This window comes from Solenopsis invicta, chromosome 10 (assembly GCF_016802725.1).
Source record: "Solenopsis invicta isolate M01_SB chromosome 10, UNIL_Sinv_3.0, whole genome shotgun sequence".
NCBI lineage: Eukaryota > Metazoa > Arthropoda > Insecta > Hymenoptera > Formicidae > Solenopsis > Solenopsis invicta.
Window position 1 is genome coordinate 1586660 of NC_052673.1, and position 21377 is coordinate 1608036.

Genomic DNA, 21377 nt, shown 5'->3' on the forward strand with positions numbered 1-21377 from the left:
TAATTTCTCGCCTACCCGTCTCCTCCAGTAAGAGAGCCGCTTCGTCCCTGTCTCCGCTACCCCGCCCCTCTACCGGTTAGAGGAGCTAGCTGGCCGCGTGCGAGCGACGATTTCGCTTTTGTGTAACGAGTTATCGCGTGATACGAATTGGCGTTTAGCGTGGAAAAGTGAACCCGGCGACGCGACCGGCGTAATCGCGTCTGGCGCCCAATTTCGCGATCTGGTTGGAATCTAGCTGTCGGTATTCTCGTCGCTCTCGCGCGCGCTTTGTGTAGCGTCTCCGCTACCTTGTTTGATCGCGCACTTCGCCGTTGCTCTCCGGCGTCCGAAAAGTGCGTGACAAAATTTCAAAGGTTAGCCTTTAACAAAAAATGGTATCATGTACCGTCTAATAGCAATCCGGCGGACCTGCTATCTCGGGGTACCACGGCCGAAGAATTAAAAAACAGTAAATTGTGGTGGCGAGGGCCGCAATGGCTGGCACATCCGATGAAATGGCCGCCCCAGAAAGATTATAACACAACAGAAGTTCCGGAACTCAAGAGAGTTGTGCTTACAACAATAGCAAATTCATGCAACACGTTATATAAATTCTCATCTTTAAACAAATTAAGAAGAGTTATGGCATATTGTGTAAGATTTATTAATTTTACAAAAGTAAAGCAGACAGGATCAATTACTGTTCCAGAGTTAAAGCAAGCCATGGTTATGATCATCAAATTAGTGCAGCAAGAAACATTTCAAAGGGAAATTGAAGCTTTTAGACTAGGAAAGGAAATTCATTGAAAAAGCAAAATACTTCCATTACGACCATTTGTAGATGAATGTGGACTTCTACGAGTGGGAGGTAGAATCCGACATGCAAACATTAGCTCAGATCAAAAGCATCCGGTGCTATTACCTTCTAAACATCATGTGACAACACTTATATTCAGAGAAGAACATAAGAAATTATTACATTGCGGTCCGGAACAGCTGTTGTCATCAATTAGATTACAATATTGGCCTCTGGCTGGCAGAAACGAAGCACGTAAAGTAACCCGCAGCTGCATAGAGTGTTTTCGAGTTAAACCTAAACCGTTAGAAGCATTAATGGCAGACATGCCTAAAGATCGCTTGCAAGGTTTTGCAAGGCCTTTTACTACCACAGGGGTAGACTATGCAGGACCTATACAAATCAGAGAAGGTAAACGAAGAGGGAAAATTCCTATCACTAAAGGATACATAGCAGTATTTGTTTGCTTCCATACAAAAGCAGTGCACTTAGAAGCAGTTACAAATCTAACGACGGAAGCATTTCTAGCAGCGTTGAGAAGATTTACCGCTAGAAGAGGACTGTGTACTATACTGTACTCGGACAACGCAACCAACTTTATAGGAGCAGCAAAAGAGTTAAAGGAAATCTATCAATTCATACGACATCAAGAAGAAGCAATCAAAACTAAATTAACATCACAGGGTATAACTTGGAAGTTTATTCCCCCCAGGTCTCCTAATTTTGGAGGGTTGTGGGAAGCCGCAGTAAAAGCGGCAAAAAGGCATCTGTATACGGTTACACGAAATTTTGACATACGAAGAATTCAGCACGTTGTTAGCCGAAATAGAATCTGTGCTTAACTCCCGACCACTTATTCCTTTATCCTCACACCCAGACGATTTAATAGCTTTGTCACCGTCCCATTTCCTAATCGGAGATTCACAAGAAGAAGTTGTACAAAAAAATTTGTTGGATATTCGTACTAACACGCTATCCAGATGGCAGCATCAGCAGAAAATAAAGCAACACTTCTGGACTCGGTGGCAGAGGGAATATTTACACCAACTACAAATGAGGACTAAATGGCACTATGACTCAAACAAATTGGCTATTGGCACGATGGTCCTGGTAATGGACGAGCAAAATCCTCCGCTCAAATGGAGTTTAGGACGTATTTTGAAGATTCATAGAGGCGACGATAAGGTAGCCCGGATAGCCTCAGTAAAAACAGTCAATGGAATTTACAAAAGGAGCATACGTAAGCTCTGTGCTCTACCACTGGACGATTATGGAAGGGAACCAGAAACTCCGGGAGTCTAAGTTTAACACAATACATAATTAGTCTTTCTCATTCAATTTTAAGTTAATTTTTAAATTTTCTAGACTATATTATAATTACTAGCATCTTTTAGTACATTTCACATGTATTGATTTATGTTTTCTTTTTATTTTTTATTTTTTTTTAACTCAGGAATAATTATCATACGTTATAAACTATGTACCATGAAATTCAAGTTTGAAAGAGGCCTTTCAAGGTGGGCCGGGATGTCAAGGAGTACTATTATAACTCAAATAAAATGCTACACGGAAACGTCGTTGCGACGGCAGGACTGACGGAAGTAGCGGAAGGGAGCGCATGCGCATAAGGAATGTACCAGGAGGAAGAAGATTGTAACTGAGCTCTCTCTCTCTCTCTCTGTAACCGAATAGTAGCAATACACACGTTTGTGACCAAGGAATCAAATTAAAGTAATTCTTTCTCATCCTAAGTCCGGCGTTTTTCAGTTTAAGACCTTCAAGGTCTAGACACCTGGTAATCTGGTGGTCTAAGAGCTTGCACTCGTTAGATATGATAGGGATATAATGACTGCTCGTGAAGAATGGACCAGACAAGATGACGATTGATGCCTTCCGCTGCTGCTATTCTTCTTGTACTTGTTCTAGGATCTTCTTTCACTCTTCTCAATATCCGTTCTTCCATGTCAGGCGTGCGAACTGAATAAGTCCTGCCCCGATCAATTACTCGTGGTGTTAAAGATCCAATTTCTGAGAATCGCTGGAAAAGTTTGCTGAATAATTTTTGAGAGGGTACCCTGCGTGTTGGATACTTTTGAACGTAGCGGGCACGTGCTTCCCGGTTGCTTCCATTGGCTAACCCATAACAAAATATCATATCTGCCATTTCTCGCGTGGAATAATAGGCTTCCATTATGTTTGTTCACTGAGTAAACTGCACACTCTAACTAAAGTGTACTACGTAGTGTACTACGAGTCAGACGATTAATTTTGTACTGACGAATTCTCGTATAGCAACAGTAGTAAACACTCTTTTGTTTACTAGGGCTGCTCACATTCGTCAAGGCCTACGCAATGTCGTTTGACTTGTAGTATCTATTGCGAACCAAATGTAAATATTAGGAGACACATTCTAAAGATCACACGACTAACAAGAAAACGACAAAGAGCTCAAATAACAAAATAGCTTGTATCTTTGAAGATATTAGTTTTAGGACCTATGTTAATTAGACCTTTTCTTCTTGTTTTGATCAATACTACTTGCTATCAAAATATGTGACCCTTTTTTTATGACACCTTGTATATATTTCCTTTATTTATGAATATAACTAAATCTTCTGATTATTTTATTAAATTCACTAACAATTTCGAAAGTTTCAACTTCTTTAGTAAATAAACATTATGTAAATGACATAATTATGTAAATTGTATAGAATCGGACATAGTCAATGTCTTTCAGTTGAAGAAGACTTGATGGAAATCGAAACGTTTGAAATTGTTAGCGAACTTAATACAATAATCAGAAAAATTATATTCGTAAATAAAGGAAATATATACACGTTAAAAATGTACTTTAATTTACTCACTATTGACCGTTAATTTTCCATTGATTACGTTCGTAAATAAAGCGAGCTTGACTTCGTTATTATTAATGATTAATTGCTTCATATGTACTTACTCTGACATGTAGTAATATTAATATCTGTTGCGGGCGCGATTTTAAGAATCTCGTGATGTCCGCGGACGCCGGCTTCGCTTAGCAAAGCGCAAAGGATGCTGTGTGTGTCGGACGACCCGTCGAGAATCAACCGTGTTGGTCGTCAGAAGGACCGTGATGTCAATTGAGCACGGTCGCGCTCTGGCTTACACAGTCGTATCGAGACGAGCACCGAACATATCCATTCAGTCTCAATATCAGCGGGGTCAGACAGCGTGGTCGTCCAGGAAGAACTCTCGATTTGATGGTGTCAAGCACTGATAAATTTTATTTAAACTTCACAAGGTTTTTTTACACAAGTTCCCGCTTCCGACACTCCGTGTCACTGTGGTGATGGAGCGGTGAGCCGTCGCGCTGCTCTTGAATCAAAGAGCGGTAATAATTGACCCGAGATTCTGAAGGTTTGATGTCGCTCGTTCTACGGTGCTTTGGTGAATCTCCCGACTATATCGCGCGTACTTCGGTGGTGCCCAAAAATCGGATCGAACAGGCCCCGTTGGAGGGGACGAGATTATTGGCGCGAAATTCTGTCCGATGGTCAATATTGTTCTGACCTCGGTATTGAGAGATTAACGTGCTATTTTGAAAATAAGCGCGCTTGACATATTAAGCTATGACATCTAATATTTAAATTTACAAACTAGTTGAACGAAAACAAGCTTCAATGTTGACACAGTTATGTGTCCGCTTTTCCAGAGTTTGAATCACGAATTGTCGGTTTCTCAACAATATCTATTATGAGATTAATTGTTACTTGAATTGTTATCACAGACAGTTGTGTATATCTCTATTATCAATTCTAGTGTAAAACATAACCTCATTTATTATGGCTCTAATGAAAATATCTAAACTTTCCTAAATTCATTGAAAAATGTACGTGTTACGTCCAGAATTCTCGAAATAGGTCTCTCGGGTCGATTGGCAGATAGAGACTTAGGGAAATAATTTGAGCGAGATAGGAAGAACTGAACAGGCCTAATCTCGCGCACACATGTTTCCGGGCAAGTGCGACGAGTCGAATGCGTCAGGTGAGTCAGAATGTAGGTCAGGTGTCGAGAATGACGACCTATGACTCTCATTCAAACTCTTGCATTTGTGTAGTCCTTATTTTGTGTAAACGAATTGAATCGCTTTTACGCGGGATCGGACCAAGTGCAATTTTATCGGAGCGGGAATTAGAGGTGATTGAAATAAACGAAAATGATTAAAATTAAGGATTACAATTTATTTTAACATAATAAAAGAAATAACCGATTACAATGATAGGTGATGACTAAAATAATAATTATTAATTTGCAAATAACATTTTTGTTAGTAGAGAACATGTATAATAAAAAGAAGAAAAATCTTATGATCTTAATAGAAAATGCAATTATAACTTTGTAACGGTACGCGGTTTCGGTTGGTTCGGTGCGGTGCGGGAACTTCGGGATCGGCCCGGATAAGGCTCGTCGGTTGATCAGGTGTCCGTAATGATTATACCCAATGTTTTACGTAGCAAAAGATAGAGAATGATTTATTAAAAATAACAATTGCAAAAGAGTTGACAAAATGAACATGAGAGAAAATAACAGAGCTAACGAAATAGAGAGATATCAAAACTAAAGAGAGCTTGTCGGTGTCCAGCCAATCGCCGGTATAGGATTGCGGCGGAATGACTTCAGAAAACTAAGGCTTATTCACGCGGTTTACATTTAGACGAGAGAACTTAACTATTTATTTACAGGTGTAGGCTAAACTACGCGGTGAGCTATGCGGGCTGTACGCCCGTACGGTCGGGGAGTCGCGGGGCGCGGCGGGAGTGACTAACGCGGTGGTGTAAGCGCGTGCGCAAGCGCGGGTCGTTACCGGCGCGGTCGCCGCCGCGATTCGCCCGAGCGCGCCCCGTGCAAGTGGGGCGCTCGATCGACAGGTTGCTTATGCCCTGCCGATGAATAGGTTACGAGACTCGTCGGTGCGGCAGTGAAGGTGCTCGAGGACGACGGTGATTGGCCGAGAATGCTCGGCCGGTGATGATGACGAGAATGCTCGTCGAGGATCTCGGACGTGATTGGTCGAGAATGCTCGGTCGGGGGTACCGACGGAAATGCCCGTCGAGGATCTCGGAGTGCGACGAGAATGCTCGTCTTAAGGAAGCGATCGAGAATGCTCGGTTTGTGGACTGGTCGGATAGTCGGACGGATCTGCCTTGTGCGTTCCCACTGCCGGCTTATATATCCGAACGCGCGGCTGAGCAGGCCAACCGCGCGCTCGGTCGGCTGAGCCGGAGTGGGAGTGTTACGGAACGCCACGATCGGCGCGCGTGTCGCCGCGTGGTCGCACGTCGAAGTTCGGTCGTGCGCGCACATGGTCCCTGGCTACGCTCGGTGTTGTCGTTCGGTGGACGGAACGGAGGCGCACGGACGGTGGAGGGGCGTATCGTTACAACTTAAATTCTAATTGGTTACATTTGTTCTTAACGAGATATAAATGTGCGTGTGTGGGTGTATATTGTGATCAGGGGATTTTTAGCTGTCCAGGTAGGCTTTGGAGCGAGTCGAAGATTTCTTCCAATTCATTGGCTACTCTTCGATTCGCTTCGATTTTTTCGTTTACTATATTCTCTGTTCGGGAGTAAATAATGAGTAGGAATGCGGGTTTTCTTGAGGAAACTCTAACGCGGGGGAGTATGGGTCTTCCGGGGGTCTTCGAACAGGTGAATCGAGATTACGATGAAAAAAATCGGGGGAAGGTGTAGGAGGAAAGTCTGTAGGAGAAAAGGTTGAATCGCGAGGAGATGCTAAGGGCTCTGCAAAGGGATCGAAAGTAGAAGAAGGTGACCCTGGTGATTGTTTAAAATCTGTTTCTACATGAGATCCAGGGGAGTAAGAGGGGGAGGGATAACGACAGGGGGAAAGAGACAATGATTCGGGAGACAGATTTGAGACTGGTGGAGATGAATCGGTCGGTTCGCCGGAAGTTCTTAAATTAATTAAAGCGTTAGGCAAAACAGAATTTTTTCTTCGCTGATTGTGTAATTTTCCGTAGAGCGATAACGATGCGTCAAGTTTCCGGAGCTTCTTATTTCGACGATTCCGACAGTTTTTAATGCCTCTTCGAGATTTATGTTCAGGGACTCGCTTATGCACTAGAATGAATTTGAGAATTAAGGCTACGTTCTCTCTTTCTAATAAAGGAAAATAAAATCTATATTTTAACTTCTTGAAAGAAAAAAAAAGGAAAGAAAAAGGAAAAAGTTTGAATTAATAAAAGGAACGGAATTCTTCGTTTCCGATGGAAGGAAAGAAAGCTGCGAATTCAATCGAACGAGAGAGAGTTCGATTGTATCCAGCAGGGAATGAAAGGTAGTTGCGGATTCAATCAAAGAGCGCGATTGTATCCTGCAGAAAATGAAAGGAGAGATGCGGACCCAATCGAAAGAGCTCGATTGTATCCTGCGGGAAATAAAAAGAGTCGCGGACCCAATCGAAAGAGAGAGAGAGAGAGAGTTCGATTGTATCCTGCGGGAAATAAAGAGAGTCGCGGACCCAATCGAAAGAGCTCGATTGTATCCTGCGGGAAATAGAGAAAGTCGCGGACCCAATCGAAAGAGCTCGATTGTATCCTGCGGGAAATAAAGAGAGTAATAGAGGGAGGAAAGGAAGGGTGGTGAAATAATATTGGGTATATGAGTGTTTTGAAAAATATAATAAATATCTTACTAGAGAGAGAAGGTAGTCTTATGAAGAGTAAAAAAAAATAATGGACGGCTAAGACTTACTGTTGGGTGAAATTTGTGAAGATGCGAACGATTTGGTGCTTGGCGGAGCGGATTCAGCTTACAACGGCGGACGGCTGGTCGACGGTTGGCACTCAGAGTGTTCGGAAGTTGCAAAGAACTTGTTGACTAATTCTCACAATCCCGCGTCAAATTTAAGTACGATAAATACGAATCCGAACGTCACAAACTCGGACATATAATGTCACGGAATGTGCGACGGCTCGAACTGGAGTGAATCGCGAACAATGAATGACAAAAAAAATGAGCGATTGAGCAGAATAAAAAAAGATGCGGTAAGTGCTCGTAAGTGACTGTAAATCACTGTAAGTAAGTGCTCGCGAGCTCCGGAGCTCCTTCCTTTTATACCTAATTCTGCCTATGGTTCCTATGGGATTTTAATCCGCAGGTGTACTGTTTCTTATTATTGCCCACGCCCTACCTATTAATTGCGCGACAAGTGTTTCGTGTCGATGGGGTCAATCATCCGCGTTTCAACGCTTGCTTCCGCCAAAATCGGCACGTGTTAAGGTTGGACCAGCCGTATTGACTCGACCGGACAATTTTAGCGTAGCTGCGCGGTTAAGATAGACCATCTTTTCACAATTTTCGGTTGCTTGGCTGCATCGATTTCGAAAGAAAAGAATTGTTACTCCGCAGGACGTAACATACGTAAAGACAGAGATTTGATTGGTATTGAATACTAGAATGCAGAAGTTGATTAAATAATAGAATGACAAAGTTATGTCGATTCGGATATAGGCTTTGTTTACACCGAATACTTGATACGCGTAATATTTAGTAACTTTCTATTCAATTATCTTAATTTCGGTAATAAATTTAATGAAAGTATATTAAGCTGGTACAATATGAATCAAGATAATTAATTAAATATAGATATCACGTATACATTTACACGTATTGTCGAAATTAAAACAATTTAATAGAAAGTTACTTGTTAGTATGCGTGTCAAGTGTTCGGTGTAAACTAGTAGCGGGATTCTCTAACTTCTTAACGACGAATATCGCTATCGTTAACTATCGATATCGATGATTATCGCAAAAGGTTATTCTGTAACTAGGAGATATCGACAATTCTTGATAACTTGAATCGTTAAATTCCGATAGTTATCGAAGCCGCGTCGATACGTTTGCGATCGTTACCGGAGGTCTCGCTAAGCTATTAACGATAATGTGAGTCGATAGTGCGTTAGTGTATGAAATGTATACGTATGTGTGTAATACGTGTTCCCGCAACCATGATTTGGAGGTTAAGTTGGTGTCTGATTGTGAATATATCGAGTGGCCTTCTCAGTTTTTGACATCTTTTAATTCGGTGACTTTAATTCTTTTAAGAATTGGAAATCCATAGGGCAGCGTAAGAAGTTGAAATTCTATTAGGAATTTTAATTTATTTAGAACGACCAAAGGTATGTAATACATTAATGATGATTAATGATGACTTTTGTTTTTTGCATGTTTTACTTGTGTTTTTAATAAGTATGTATATATTCTATTTTGATCTTTAAAATACTATTAAAATGAAGTTAATCTCATTATATTTAATTTAAATATTAACTTAGGAAATAAAAACGTTTCCTAAGTTAATACTTTCCTTTTTTTTTTAATAATTTTTTAAGTGGTGTATGCAATAGTTGGCTATGTATTTCAAACTGAATAAATATAATAAAAGAAAACTTAACTTCAATTTTAGATGAATAATAATGAATTTGTGTTGTTAATTTAAACTTTTAGTTTCCCTAATAAAATAATTATTTAATTTTTTTTGTTATAGGATGGCGCTTGGCTATCTTGCTGCAGACTTACAATTACTAGAAGAACGTGTCCAACGCTTGGAATGAAGGGCACAACGACAACTATTACGAACAACGGAAAATCCGTTCGATTTGACGAACAACGAATTTAAAAAGCTGTACAAAAATCTAACATTTTTGTTAATTGAACTTGCAATGCCCTTGTAGTTCTTGTTTTTTTGCTGTAAAATAAAGGTCATCAAAATTTTTTTATATTTTATCATGTGTATGTTTTACATTGGTACTTATTTAGAATACGGTCATCGTTAAAAAATGTTGATGAAAATATATTTATTCTGTTGCTTCGTATTAAAATGCATCAAATAATTATATATACCTTTGTCAATATTTTTGACGAGGCTCGCGTATTCTATAATTATCTTTATATTTATCACAGTTCATACATACCTATTAGTGATTTGCGACATTTTTAATTAGATAGCTAATTTTCGTTATTACAAAAAGTAATAATAGAATTATTTTATTGTAACGTAACTGATATAAAGATATTCTATCTACGTTTATCAAGTGAAGATGATTACAGATGATTAGGTTAAATTTCTTGTTCGGTGTTCATAAAACTAGACACAACACTCCAAAGTTACTAAATTTTTACTATTTAAAATCTGGCAACGTTGCACAGCTATCGGATTATTTCGATACGTCTGTAACGATATTTGCATCGAATATAATCGTTAAAGCCAAGTTATAGAATCACCTGCCGTAACGATTATCGATAGTGCAAGCGACGATTGTCGATAGCTAACAATACCGACAATCATCATTAAGAAGTTAGAGAATCCCAGTATAGGTCATTGTCGTTTCGATAACGACGTCGGTATCAGTACCACATCTTGTATCGATATCGCATCGTTAGGCCGAGTTACAGAATAACATTCATCGTTAGCGCTAGTGACTGCAAGCGACGATCGTCGCTACATAACGACATTGTCGTTATGAAGTTAGAGAATAGGCCTACTGAGTCTACTTTAATCATAACAGCAATCGCAACCGAGCTCACAACCTGTAGTGTGACAACGCTTTAAGACAGTCTTGAATGTAAGAACGGATTATGAATAGTAATGACAAGTTACTATGCACACAATGTTCACGCGCGTTGCTCATCTTTGGGTGTTTACGATAACTAATCGGATCTCGGATTGGATTGAACAATGATACTCAACGTAGGTACAGAAAATTTCCCTAGGCTAATCGGATTGACGATCGCTATCTCAAATGTAATCCGATTGATGACGAAAACGTGGAGACATAGAAACATGCTTGAAAAGTAAGTCTATTTTTTAAAAATAATAACACAAAAAATCAGAAATAAAGTTAAAAAGAATGATTTGAATTTAAATTTATTGTAATATTTTTTGTCTAAAACTGAATTTCGTTTAAATTTCTGTTTGTAAAAATTAATTAATCTATTCTAAAGTTTGTGGTTATATCGGAAACAAATCAAAATTAATAAAACAATCATTAATTGTTAGGTACAAATTAAAGCATATAATATTTCAAGCATATCATATACAATTTCTGTTTATTATAAACTTAGTAAAAATAACTTTGAAATCATTTAACTATACTACATATTAATCAATATTATTTTATATGTTAAAAATCAATAATGTCTCTGAAAATGTTCTTTTTATTCTTTTCCAGATCGTAGATAAACTTCAACTCCAAGAATAAATAAAAATTACTGAAAAATGTATTTACATGAAAAAGACATTACTCAACAACATCAATTTGTACTAACTTAAAATTTGTAAAATATGCTATTTTTTGTTAGTTGTTCATTAGAGAGTAATAATATAAGAACATAATATATACATAAATAAAATTTAAATAATTGTATGCATACATGACTTTTATTGTAATAAAATGTACATATCTGTCATCCATAGCAAAAATAAAAATTTTTTTGTGATAAAATCACACAAACAATACAAGCACGAAAATCTAGTTACGACCGTTGAAGGCAAAGATTATGTTAAAATTTACATAAAATTTTTATTTTTGTTATGAATGACTGATATGTATCTTTGATTACAATAAAAGTCATATATGCATACAATTATTTGAATTTTATTTATGTATATTCCGTTTTTATATTATTACTTTCTAATAAACAGCTAACAAAGAAAAGCAGATTTTACAAATTTTAAGTTAGCTTAAATTGATATTGTTCAATAATGCCCTCTTCATATAAATCCATTTTCCAGTAATTTTTATTTATTCATGGAATTGAAGTTTATTTACAATCTGCAAAAGAATAAAAAGAACATTTTCAGAAACATTGATTTTTAACATATAAATTAATATTGATTAATGTGTAGTTGAATTAATATTAATGTAGTTGAATGATTTCAAAGTTATTTTTACTAAGTTTACCCTTACAAAAAAGACGTACGGGCTAGAAATTGTAATCTCTGTGATTATTGTAATATTTTCCTGTGATCCATTCGTAATACAAAAAAACCACACAAGTTTATTGTAATATTAACACGTTTATTGTAATATTTGTGTATGGTTATTGTAGTATTTTTCTGTAGTCATTGTAATATAAGATTACAATTTCCAGCCCGTATGTCTTTCGTAAGAGTAAACAGAAGTTCCATATGATATGCTTGAAATATTGTATGATACGCTAATTCATATCTAACAATTAATAATTGTTTAATTAATTTTGATTCGTTTCCGATATAATCACAAATTTTAGAATAGATTAATTAATTTTTACGAACAGAAATTTAAACAAAATCCGGTGTTTAGACAAAAAATATTGCAATAAATCTAAATTTAAATCATTCCTTTTAACTTTATCTTGGATCTTTCGTGTTATTATATTAAAAAGTAAAGAGATATACTTTTCAAGCGTGCTTCTGTGTCTCCACACTTTCGTCATCAATCGGATTACATTTGAGACAGCGATTGTCAATCCGATTAGTCTAGGGAAATTTTCTATACCTAGGTTGAGTACCATTGTTCAATTCAATCCGAGATCCGATCAGTTATCGTAAACACCCTTTATCATTTGCATAAACCACCATCTACGAGCTGGCATCATTGGTTGCGTTCAGCAGACTCAACAGTTGAGTGAGCGCTCGCTGTAATTGGTGTATTCTTCTAAATCAGATAGTCTGATTGGATAATCCAGAAGAATGTCTCAACCTGTTGAGTCTGCTGAACGCAGTTATTACCTAACAATATAACAAAAAACGATTGCAATGTCTTTCAAGCTAGTGATAAGAAGCTTGAAAGACATTGCAATTGTTTTTTGTTAAATTGTTAGATATTAGTAGTGATTATGGAAGAGTTACCCGGGAAACATGTCGGCACAACCGTATTTGTACACGATGGCTATGTTTATCATAAGGACAAGCGATGCAAAAGAATTTATCGGTGCTCATCACGGCGAAGATTGGAATGCTACGCGATATTGATGCAAAATGAAGTAGGAACGTATATTTTAAAATCACCACACAATCATCCAGCAGATGAGACAATACAACAGCAAATTGAAATAAAGCAAGAAATGTTGCAGATGTTTCAAGAAACATGGATGAAACCTAAAGAAATATTTGATACTATATGCCGAAGGTAGTATATCATTTTAATTATAAAGCATAATAGATAAGCATACATTAGTTGGCAAAGTCATTTTTTGAATTGTACTGTATAGTTATTTTTGTGACGATAGAAAAAAATGATAGTCAACACACTGATATCATATATTTGTTTTATAAACACGTTTTCTAAACTCATATTAAATTATTCAGAGTATAAATAAACAATGAATGAACAATTATTTATAATTTAGTATTGTTACTTTGTTATTTTATAATAATAATAACATAATAATTAAAATTTAAGAAATAGATTAATATTAGGAAATATATAATATATTAATCTTGTAATATATTACAATTAAGTTTTTGGTACATGTCTATATAATGAGATTAACATGTGCTTTTATTTTCACAGAAACTCAATAGCGGCTGCAAAAATATCTTATCCTAGTGTGAGAAGCTTTCTCAATAGGGAGCAAAAACGTCGAAAGCCGGAAATACCACAAACCATTACCGAATTTGAATTAACATTAATAAATTATCAACTAGTTCAACATATCTTTAAGGGCACGGTGATATCAGATGAGGGTTATAAAGCATTTATATTTACAAGTGACGTCTTACTAAATACCTTAGTAACAGCAACAGAAATTTATATAGATGGTACATTTTCGGTGAGTAATATTTGAGATTTAACATGAACAATGTGTAGTATAAAAAGAAAAGATGTGGCAGAAAGATAATAAATTTTATTATAATTTGAAAGAAAATTGTTTTTTTATTTGTAGGTAATGCCCAGAGTGCCATCCTTTGCACAATTATATACTATTCACACACGCTATATGGACACAGTAAGTTATAAGTCAAAGTATACATATTTTAAAAAATATGAATTACAGTAAAATAAATAAATAAATAAATATATATATATATATATATATATATAAATGTCATTTAATCACTAACTACATATTAATAATATATTATAAATATTATTAAATATATTTTTAAAATTTAAATTCAGAAGTAATTTAATAAAAAATATAAAGAAAAAGACTTCTTTTGATCTATCATTCAAAATTGAATTAGAGCATACTAGCCAAAGTGCTAGTATCCTGCTTTAATCTGAAATTTATAACTTTAACGTATTCGTAAAAAATTAAGATTGAAAGTGAAGATACAAACTGAATGTTTCCTCTTTGAATAAAAATTGTGAAGATTTCGAATTGATTCATGAATGATCATAAATTATTGTTTCTCATATTTTTATATCATAAATTGTTAATAATAACTGTCAATTTCTTTACACATCAATAAAATGTTTGTGTGTTATTTCTGACGAAAATGAGATGTGCAAGTATATTTATAGCATTTCACACTTAAAATGTGTCAATGTATTTTTCCTTAATATTTCATAAACTATTTATGAACTTTCATAACTGACACATTTCAGGTGAAATATTATCAAACATATCTCATTTTTATCAGAGATTTCATTTGGTATATCTGTTCATTTCAGCGTATAACTGTCCTCTTCGTATTGTGCGAAAAACGTACAATGAGTTTGTTTAACGCAATTTGGCAAAAAGTAAAAGAGCTCTGTCCAAATGCGTTACAACGAGTACAATTAGTCATGAGCGATTATGAACGCGCAGCAATGACTATCGCAAAACAGATTTTTCCGGAATCACTAATAATCGGCTGCTGGTTTCATTTTAATCAGGTACATATAAAATTTTTAACGAAAACGGAATCTTGAAAACTTTCTAATTCTCTTGCTAATTTATATTCAATACTTTTTGTGTAGGCTGTATTAAGACATTGGAAAACTTTAGAATTAGCAGCAGCTCCAAGGACAATTCTCGGTCTTACTATGGCTTTACCATTAGCTCCGATTGATGCATTCGAGGAAGGATTGCAAATAATCCAAGAAGAAGCCGATATGTTGTCGGCGGAACATCCCGCTGTATTGCAATTTACTGTGTATTTAAGACGTACTTGGCTACCATTAAAAAATAATATTTCTGTGTCTAAACAGACAAACAAGTTTGTGGAAAATTTGCATTTTAAAATCTTTCGTAATTTGGTAAAACTGATACCAATATTTGGAATTTTCTTCGTAAGTATTATTTATTATTGCTACCCTTTTGTGCATTATCAAATAAAATATATTCTTACAACACAACTTTTGCAAACAATTTAAAAGATTTCACAGTAATCAGGAAAAAAAAGTTGAAAAACTGACAGAAGGCCGTACTATAAGAAAAATACGGGTTCAATATAACAAGAATCACGATAAACGTATTACAGATGCGCAATCTTTATTGACTTCGGGAAGGTAATTCATATTTTATTTTGGGCAATCTTGCTATAAAAAAATATATATTTACGATTATTCCTTGAGTTATATATTATATATGTGTGTGTGTATATATATATATATATATATATATATATATATATATATATATATATATATATATGTATGTATGTATATATTACGTGTATAACTGTATGATTATTAAATTATCGCATAATCATTTATTCTATAAATTTATATATTATATTACATATGGTTATAGATATTCGTTGAAGGAATTTCTTTTAGTGCTAAGCAATATGGCACGGTTACCCGAATATTGATTTGTATCACAATATACATATTACGTATTTTAACTCTAGTTATAGTAATTTACTGATATAATAATATTGATAATTTAATGACATGTCAATGAACATATTGAATATTTTTTGAATTTAACAGATATAAAAGGTATTCCTTATGTTGCAGATTTACAAAACGATGTGGATAATGATATGGAAATAATAGACGGAAATTTTTCAACGACTTCGCACCGCGCGATGCGGCTATAGGTACGTTCCACATTCTAATAATTTAGTGACGTATCAATATATAATGTATATTTTTTTAATCTAACAAAAAGAACATATTTGTTATACGTTGCAGATTCACAAAGCGATATAGATGAAGAAATAGTAAACGAGACTACCGATTCAGTCTCAGTAACGGAAAATATTGAAAATACACCTCCACGTCGTCGCGGAAGACCTCGCATACGTGGTCGCAATCTGAGTTCAGGAATAACTGCAACGTCGCAGATTTCAGTAGTCGATGAAGGTATGTACTTCATAATTGAGAATAAAAAAATATATACGTACATTTGACGATTTATTTACCTTCTTGTTACATTTGAGAATTAAGATATAATATATTTATTATTTTAATACTTACAGGTGAAAATTTGAATGCTGGACGTACGGTTAGAGGTGGCAGAAGTCGCGGCAGGCCTCCTAGACGTCGCGGCAGGCCTCCTAGACGTCGCGGCAGGCCTCCTAGACGTCGCGGACGACGCGGTAGACTTGCAACAGTATTATTAAATGATATTCGAGAAGTGGAAGGTGACATCTCATAAAGCTTTCTTCTAAAATAGATATGATGTCCTTTCTCTCGTTAGCTGTAATTTATCATTCAATTTATCATTTCAGAGACAACTACAAATATCGAAGAAACCGAAAGTGGAAAAACACAGCAAGCAAGTTTGGAAACTATTACAAATAATAAAAATGAAGTAATAAACGAAGGTATATGTAAATGTAGAGAAGGGGACAGAAATACCTTCCCCACGTGAATTGTTGCATATAGTGTTGTAATAATGTATATTTCTATATGCGGCAATTCATGTGGAAAGGCATTTCTATTCTCTTCTGTACAATTTTTGCTCATCATACTTTAGTAATATTATTATTAATTACTAAAATTTTCTTATTGGTAGATGATCGCATTTTTGCCACACCAGAAGATGATTACGGTGCTCTCGGTTTGTATGACGGCGAACAAAACGATGAACTACCATTTTATCTTGCAAGTTTAGTATTTACATCTACATCAAACGAACGCATGGGGTGCATGTTGTATATGCTTGAATACAATTGCTACTCATATATTTGGGCCATGCGGGCACTTATATATTTGTAATGATTGCAAACAGCAAACCGAAGACGAAAAATGTCCGTTATGTCGAGAGAAATATCTGCAATGTATTCACGTTATTATGACATAACATTAAATTTAAGTCCTTATACAAAGTGTTAACTATAATTTTCTATTTATCATCTGTATTTGAATTGCTCGGTTTTTGATCTTTTTAATATTATCTCTTAATATATCTTAATATTACTCTGATGGCAGAAACCCTAATTACTATCACTTTTTCAGCACAAAGTGAAAAAAGAAAAGTCATTAAACTGATAATTCTACGAGATAACATTTTGTTTATTATTGTTAATTAAAGACGATTATTAATATAAATTCTACTGAAGATTTCTCTGGTGTTAAAGTATACAAAACTGACTTATCTTCTTCTTGTTAATGATTAAATGATGAGTTTTGTGTTTTGTTTCAATTATATGCAAGTACGTATAGCAAATAGATATTTGTTACCTTGTATATTGATTATAAGATTCTATAATAAATTTTCATAAAATCAATTGTTTCTTTGTTTCTTACAATAAATACGTATCTTTCTTTATATTATCCCTGATATTTATTGAATCGGCAAATGAATCGCAAATAAAATATAAAAATTGATGTAAAGTTTGCAAGATTATTTTTACGTATAATTAATTAACCCTTAAACATACTGTAAAATACGTAAACATATTTTCGGGTCTGGGAGATATTTTCAACTTTGAAAAGCTATAGCTTTGACTGCAATCAATAGTTTTCAACAATTTTTTTCAAATAAAAGTTGAGAATCGCAGAAATGTGACTGCACAATCGGCATTGCTGAAAAAAATTTATTGTGTACTTATAAAGGAAAAATCATTAAGCAAAAATGAAAAATGTTCCAAAATCCACTTTTCCTTTTACAAATCATATCTTTGCAACAAAAAATTTTTAAGGACTTTAAAATTACCAAAAAAGTATATATTTCTTAACACTACAAAACGCGTGATATCAGCACAAAATTACCTTTTCAAAAAAAGGTAAAAAGAAGCGCCAAGTATGCGTGTGTACTCCTTAAATTTTGATTTTTTTTTCTACAAAACCCAACTGGTACTTTCTTTATATCCTCATTAAAAATTTTTTCTATTCTAACCCATGTGATACTCCCTTTAATTTCTATGCAAAACCAAAGTGATACTATCTGCGTATTTCCATTGAAGAATCTCTCTATTCTAACCCAAGTGGATATATTTAATTTAAAAAAGTTTCAATGGAATATGTATCATTTAATCTCAAAGAATTAAAGAGAAAACAGAAATTAAAAAGTTTTATTAAAATAAAAATTTTTAAACTACCAAAATTGTCGCATTGGACTTATAATTTTTTACTTGTGCGCAATAAAGTTCGTAGGCAAACGTATTGTAGGCAAAAATTTTTATGTGCAAACGTACATTTGTTTCTGAATTTTATATTATGCGCAATGGAGCATGTAGGCTACCGAACTGTAGGCAATAATGTTATGTGTGCAAACGTACATTCGTTTCTCAATTTAATATTTGTGCGCAATAGACCTTGTAGGCTATCGAACTGTAGGCAAAAATTTTTGTGTACGATTGATTTTGTGTACGAAAGATTTGTAGGCAAACGTGTGTTGGCAATCGACGCTGTAGGCAATCGATTTTGTAGACAGTTGGGGCCCTCCCGGTCTTTTCTAGAAGTTTTGTAAGAGAAGTAATAACACTGCGTCTAACAATGAAAAAATCCATAATATACTAGATTTTTTGGCACATCTTATTATTAGTTTTTTCTTTTCTTCCTTTTTTTTGCTCCACTCTTTTTTTCCTCCCCACCCACTCTCTCCACTCTTTCCCCACCCCTCTTCATCCCCACCCACTCTTCTCTACTCCTCCCCTACCCTACCCTGTTTACTTTTTTCACCTCCATCCCTTCCCCCCTTTCCCCTCTCCGTCCCTTCCCAACCCTCTTTTCCTCTCCCTTTTCCCTCTTCTTCCACCACTTCAAAAAGGCCCAATTTTAATTAATCCTAGCAATATTATACAATTCATTTTATCAATAAAAAAATTAAAACTCAAATAAATAAAATAAAGTAACAAATAAAATTAAGTAAAATAAAATCTATATATATATATATATATATATATATATATATATACGTATGTTTCTGTGACTAGTAGCAACTTTATATAGCATAACGATAACTGTAGAGCAACTTTTCTGAAGTCATCGATTTCAAAGTGCATTCTGTTTCATGCGTAATATGCAAAATGTAATATTTATTGTGCATTAAAATTAAACATTTCTACACTTTTACATCAACGATTTTAGAAAAATTTCTCTAATCATTATTGATGTGTGAAACTTCTATTGCCCAAAAAAATACAGTATATGTGTACAATAATTTTTTTATTTTACTCTGTTCTATTTATCTTATTGCTTATTTTATTTGCTATTTAATTTTATTATTTAACTTATTTTTTTACTTATTTTACTACTTTATTTATTTACTTTTTAGATTTTATTTTATTTTATTAATTATTTTGTCTTTAGTAACTAACCATAAATGTATCTCTAACTTAAAAATGAAAATAAACGTAACTTTAGTAGCGTTTTTCTGAAATTTATTTGCACTTTTTAAATCAGCCGTATAAAGCCGATAAAAATGAGATCAGAATATGGAGCTATTATCAAAGTTTTATTTTTTTTAAATCTTTTATTGGATATAATAGTAACAATGAAAAAAGAAGTTAACATGCACATAATGATAAAAGAAAGAATAATGCGAATAAAGCTATTACAAATAAAAATAATGCAAATAAAGAATAACGGCAATAATAAATAATGCGAATAATGAATAACGCAAATAATAAATAATGAATAATGCAAATAATAATTAATATCCATAATACAAATAACGAATAACGTGAATAATGAATAATAGGCAATAATATGAATAACGAATAATGCGAATAATGAATAATGCAAATAACAAATAATAGTTAATAATATGAATAATGAATAATGCGAATAAGAAATAATTTCTATAATACAAATAACGAATAACGCGAATAATAAATAATAGCCAATAATGCGAATAACGAATAATGCGAATAATGAATGATGCAAATAACGAATAATGCAAATAACAAATAAAATTTTATTTCAATAATCATTTAAATAAAAAATTATTCGAAAAATAACGAATAATGCCCAACTCTGGTTCGTCCCAATAATCCGCGAAAAAACTATGACGAAATAATCCAATATTTTTATTAATAGCTTTACTAATAGTTACAATAGTCCATTTCCGTGAGGGTTATCTTCTGTGGCATCTGTCCGATTGCCCCACTATAACACACGCGCTCCGACTAATTCCACGGTACCTCCGCTACGCGGCGCCCAAACTCGAGAATCGTCGGTGCGCCCGCCGATCATCACTGGACGCGCGCGCGTCTTGCTTAGTTCCGCAGCGCCATCGCTACGCGGCGCCTTAACTCAGGAGTCAAGTGCGGACAAAATCAGGATATAAGGGGTTCCGCAAGCAACGAAGAGTCGAGAAATCAACCTTCGCTCGCCAAATCTCGACGAGCGCCAACGTTGCCAGAAACGTGGAGATCTTCGCGTTTTAGGGTGATTTTCGGAGTGATGCGGTGACGCGGAGATTATGCGGAGACGAATGCGCATCTCCTTTGCGCATATATAGATAGTTAACTCGCAGTTACGTTCAAAGGTTAAAGCCAGGCCACAGTATATACAGTAGCGTAACTCTGTGTCGGCACTTTTGATGTGTATGAAGCCCAAAATGAAGTTCGCATGCGCAAAGTCAGCGAGTACGTACAGTACCGCCACCTATACTTTCTTCTCACTCTTTCTCCTATGTTTCGTTTTCTCTTTTTTCAAGTCATTGCTAAAATGAATAAGATTTAATAAGAAACATGCAAATCAAATTGTTCATAACGTAAAACAAGAAAAAGTAAAAAAATTGCAAAACGTTTTACATATATTAATAAATAATAATATATAATTATGTATTATTGCATATTGCATTTAGCACAGAAAATTTTATATTCATATTTTAATATATTTAATAATTTAGGAATTATGAAAATAAAGGAAATAATAAAGGAATTATGAAAAACATTTTAATACAATATTTATCAAATAAAATAAATATATTAACCAATAAATATACTGTTATGAATATTATATATATTTTATAATAAATATTTCTTTTACAATTAAAAAACTAACAAAAGTAAATACGTTTCATTACAAAATAATAAGTTACAATTAGTAATTTTGATTAAATTTATTATTATATAATTATCCGCAAGCTTATGTTCGTATTATCATTAATTATTTAACATTGTTAAAAATAGTAAATTAATATAAATAAGTATTTTAATACAATACAATAACATTTACGTATTAACATTTTGCTTATTAAATTACAAAATTAAAATAAATTTTAATATA

The 21377-nt window shown here is 34.3% G+C and overlaps 1 protein-coding gene across 1 annotated transcript; it reads left to right on the forward strand.

The window, feature by feature from the left end:
- Positions 1–12654: 12654 nt before the first annotated feature.
- Positions 12655–17246, forward strand: LOC120358855. The gene is made up of 10 exons (XM_039454471.1): positions 12655–12947; positions 13332–13590; positions 13705–13767; positions 14436–14639; positions 14724–15035; positions 15139–15254; positions 15817–16055; positions 16172–16336; positions 16424–16519; positions 16711–17246. Exons 1-10 carry the CDS (start codon positions 12655–12657, stop codon positions 16911–16913), a joined length of 1950 nt encoding a protein of 649 aa, XP_039310405.1. The 3' UTR covers positions 16914–17246.
- Positions 17247–21377: the final 4131 nt, after the last annotated feature.

What these genes read in the sequence shown, in the direction of transcription:
- LOC120358855 (XM_039454471.1), top strand. Translation starts at nt 12,655, where the DNA reads ATGGAAGAGTTACCCGGGAAACATGTCGGCACAACCGTATTTGTACAC. An exon ending in TTTGATACTATATGCCGAAG is followed by an intron (nt 12,948 to 13,331) that starts GTAGTATATCAT and finishes TTATTTTCACAG; the next exon opens with AAACTCAATAGCGGCTGCAA. An exon ending in GCTGGTTTCATTTTAATCAG is followed by an intron (nt 14,640 to 14,723) that starts GTACATATAAAA and finishes CTTTTTGTGTAG; the next exon opens with GCTGTATTAAGACATTGGAA.